Consider the following 2,192-nt stretch of genomic DNA (forward strand, 5'->3'; position numbering starts at 1 on the left):
TAAACACAAACTTATTCGCTTGTCTGACTTTATTCCTGATGGAATGCTCTTTCTGGAAAGTAGCTCGAGATTATAGGCCTTCTGAATACTATAGAAACAGGTAAAGATACACATCATAGGTTAGTCGTGGGTTTCATTATCAAGCAAAAGTCCGAAGCCAAATGCATTCAGAAGCAAAATAGTACACAAAATGTAATGTGGACCACTTTTATTTACAAAAGGCACATGGCCCGGGACCTAGAACGACACGTTGTGGGCAACTCCCCTAAGGAAGCGTCGCACATCACTAGCGTCGTATTCTCTAGCAAGTGTCTTTAACCGTTCTGCAGCCTTCGCGTATTTCGAGGCCTGCTTGAAGCGCTGGCCCATCTCGAGTCTTCCAAGCCGGTGAAGTTGCAGGGCGTCTTCTCGTTGTAGCACCTCCAAGAATCTCCAGAGAGTTGTGTGCGAGCACTGAACATGAGCTTGGAAGCTCCGGTGCCAGGCTTCCACTGAGTTCGTGGTCTTGGAGCCGCCCTGGAGAACGGTGTCGTGGTGGTTCCATAGCTTAATTGGAAACTGCGCATCTCTTCTGCCCCGTGCCGTTAGCCGCCCAATAAACACATCCTCGAAGTAGTCGACCACCGGGAGAAGTTCTGCGCGGATGCTGGACGCAAGCTCGGTGAATGCCCCCTCCACGTCGTCCTGGGGTACAATTGCAAGAGCTGGGATCATGCGAGCTTCCAGGTTTATGTCGGGGTCAAAAGCATACAGCTCCTGTAGTCCTTCCGACTGAAGTCTGCGGTAGACACATTGCGACAGGTGAAAAAAACACCCGCGCACGTCGGCGCTTGGGAAGACCGCCCTGAAAGCGTTGATAGCCGCCAGTTCGTAATCCACTGTGACGGTCCTTGGCTCGCAATCTCCCCCACACTCGGCGTTAAGGGTGTTCAGGGCTCGCGTGTACGTCCCACAGTCTTTCCGCGTTAGCAAAATGTATGCCGCAGGCAGGATGGAGCCGCCCACTTCGCAGTGTAGACTGTAAACCTGGTAAAACAACTCAGGCGCAACCTTGAACGTCCCGTCGGCGAACCACTTCTTAGATGTTCGGAGAACATCCACCATCTGCGGGCTGCAGAAGATAAGGAAACGGTCCTGGTCTTGCACACCGGAGTCATGCAACAGGAATCTGGACCTGTCAATCTTCGACGCGTACTGCGCAGGGATGACGACGTCTTCTAAGCGTGAAGGGAGAGGCATCGGCCGTTGCTCCATCGCCCGCGCCCTCCTGCATGCAAAAAAGTTGGAAATATTATTGCTGTCACGTTTCAACTATAGGGCGGTTACTCATTATTATTTTACTATATTTTCAATTTTAAAAATGTTTAGGCTAGCCCGATAATAAACTGGACATCTCCATAGCATATGAGGTGGCATATATTTTGCTAAGGTAGCAAAGATGTTAATTCGTAACATTCGTGTATAACACTTACCTTAATGTTCTCTTAACAGTGTCCTGAGGCGGTAAGTAACTGCAAGCTTCCGGTGTCATCTCGGCCACCAGGCGTCCGACGATGGCTTGATTGGGTTCCTCAGTCGTCCGTGCTCTTTCCTTCATTGATGAGTACGCCAACTTGGCCTCTTGGTCCAGTCGGCTGGGTGCATGGCTGTGTTCGTTGATCAGCATGACAACTTCTTCGTCAATAGTGTGAGCCCTTGCTTTACACTCCAGTTTCCGGCTACATTGCCAGTATGTCTGCGAGGAATAGGCGTTTTTATAAATTATAACTTAGCTAAAGACAGGAAGAGTCGGCGTAACAATCTTCGTACTATTAAAAAAAGATCGCATTTGAATCGCAAACTCAGTGAAAGGCTCACCTTTTCTTTGAAGCAACGTTCCTTCTCATACTCGAAGCCTTCGTGCAGAAGTTTCAGCCCACCGCGGTTACTTCGCAAGTACACAGCCATTTCAGGGAAGTGACGAGTTAGTTTGCACCAACACTGGTTGGCATACGACGAGGCGACACACAAGTGAGTCACCAATAGGGGCGTGTCCTCTAAAACCGGAAGTTCTCCCCCCTCCCTCCGCTTCACATCTGCGGCGTTATGTCCTCTCCTGGACCTTCCTTCCTTTATGATAGAAAGCGAAAAATTAACTGGAAAGGGCAGAAATAACTGGTGACATAAGACCAAATGCAGGGGTGCCCCCCTTT

At 49.6% G+C, this 2,192-nt stretch overlaps 1 protein-coding gene across 1 annotated transcript; it reads right to left on the minus strand.

The window, feature by feature from the left end:
• Positions 1–237: 237 nt before the first annotated feature.
• LOC120843735 lies at positions 238–1,159 on the minus strand. The gene has a single exon (XM_040215184.3). It carries the CDS (start codon positions 1,102–1,104, stop codon positions 238–240), a length of 867 nt encoding a protein of 288 aa, XP_040071118.2. The 5' UTR covers positions 1,105–1,159.
• Positions 1,160–2,192: the final 1,033 nt, after the last annotated feature.

Source organism: Ixodes scapularis, unplaced genomic scaffold, assembly GCF_016920785.2.
Source record: "Ixodes scapularis isolate PalLabHiFi unplaced genomic scaffold, ASM1692078v2 PGA_scaffold2__306_contigs__length_199485367, whole genome shotgun sequence".
Lineage (NCBI taxonomy): Eukaryota > Metazoa > Arthropoda > Arachnida > Ixodida > Ixodidae > Ixodes > Ixodes scapularis.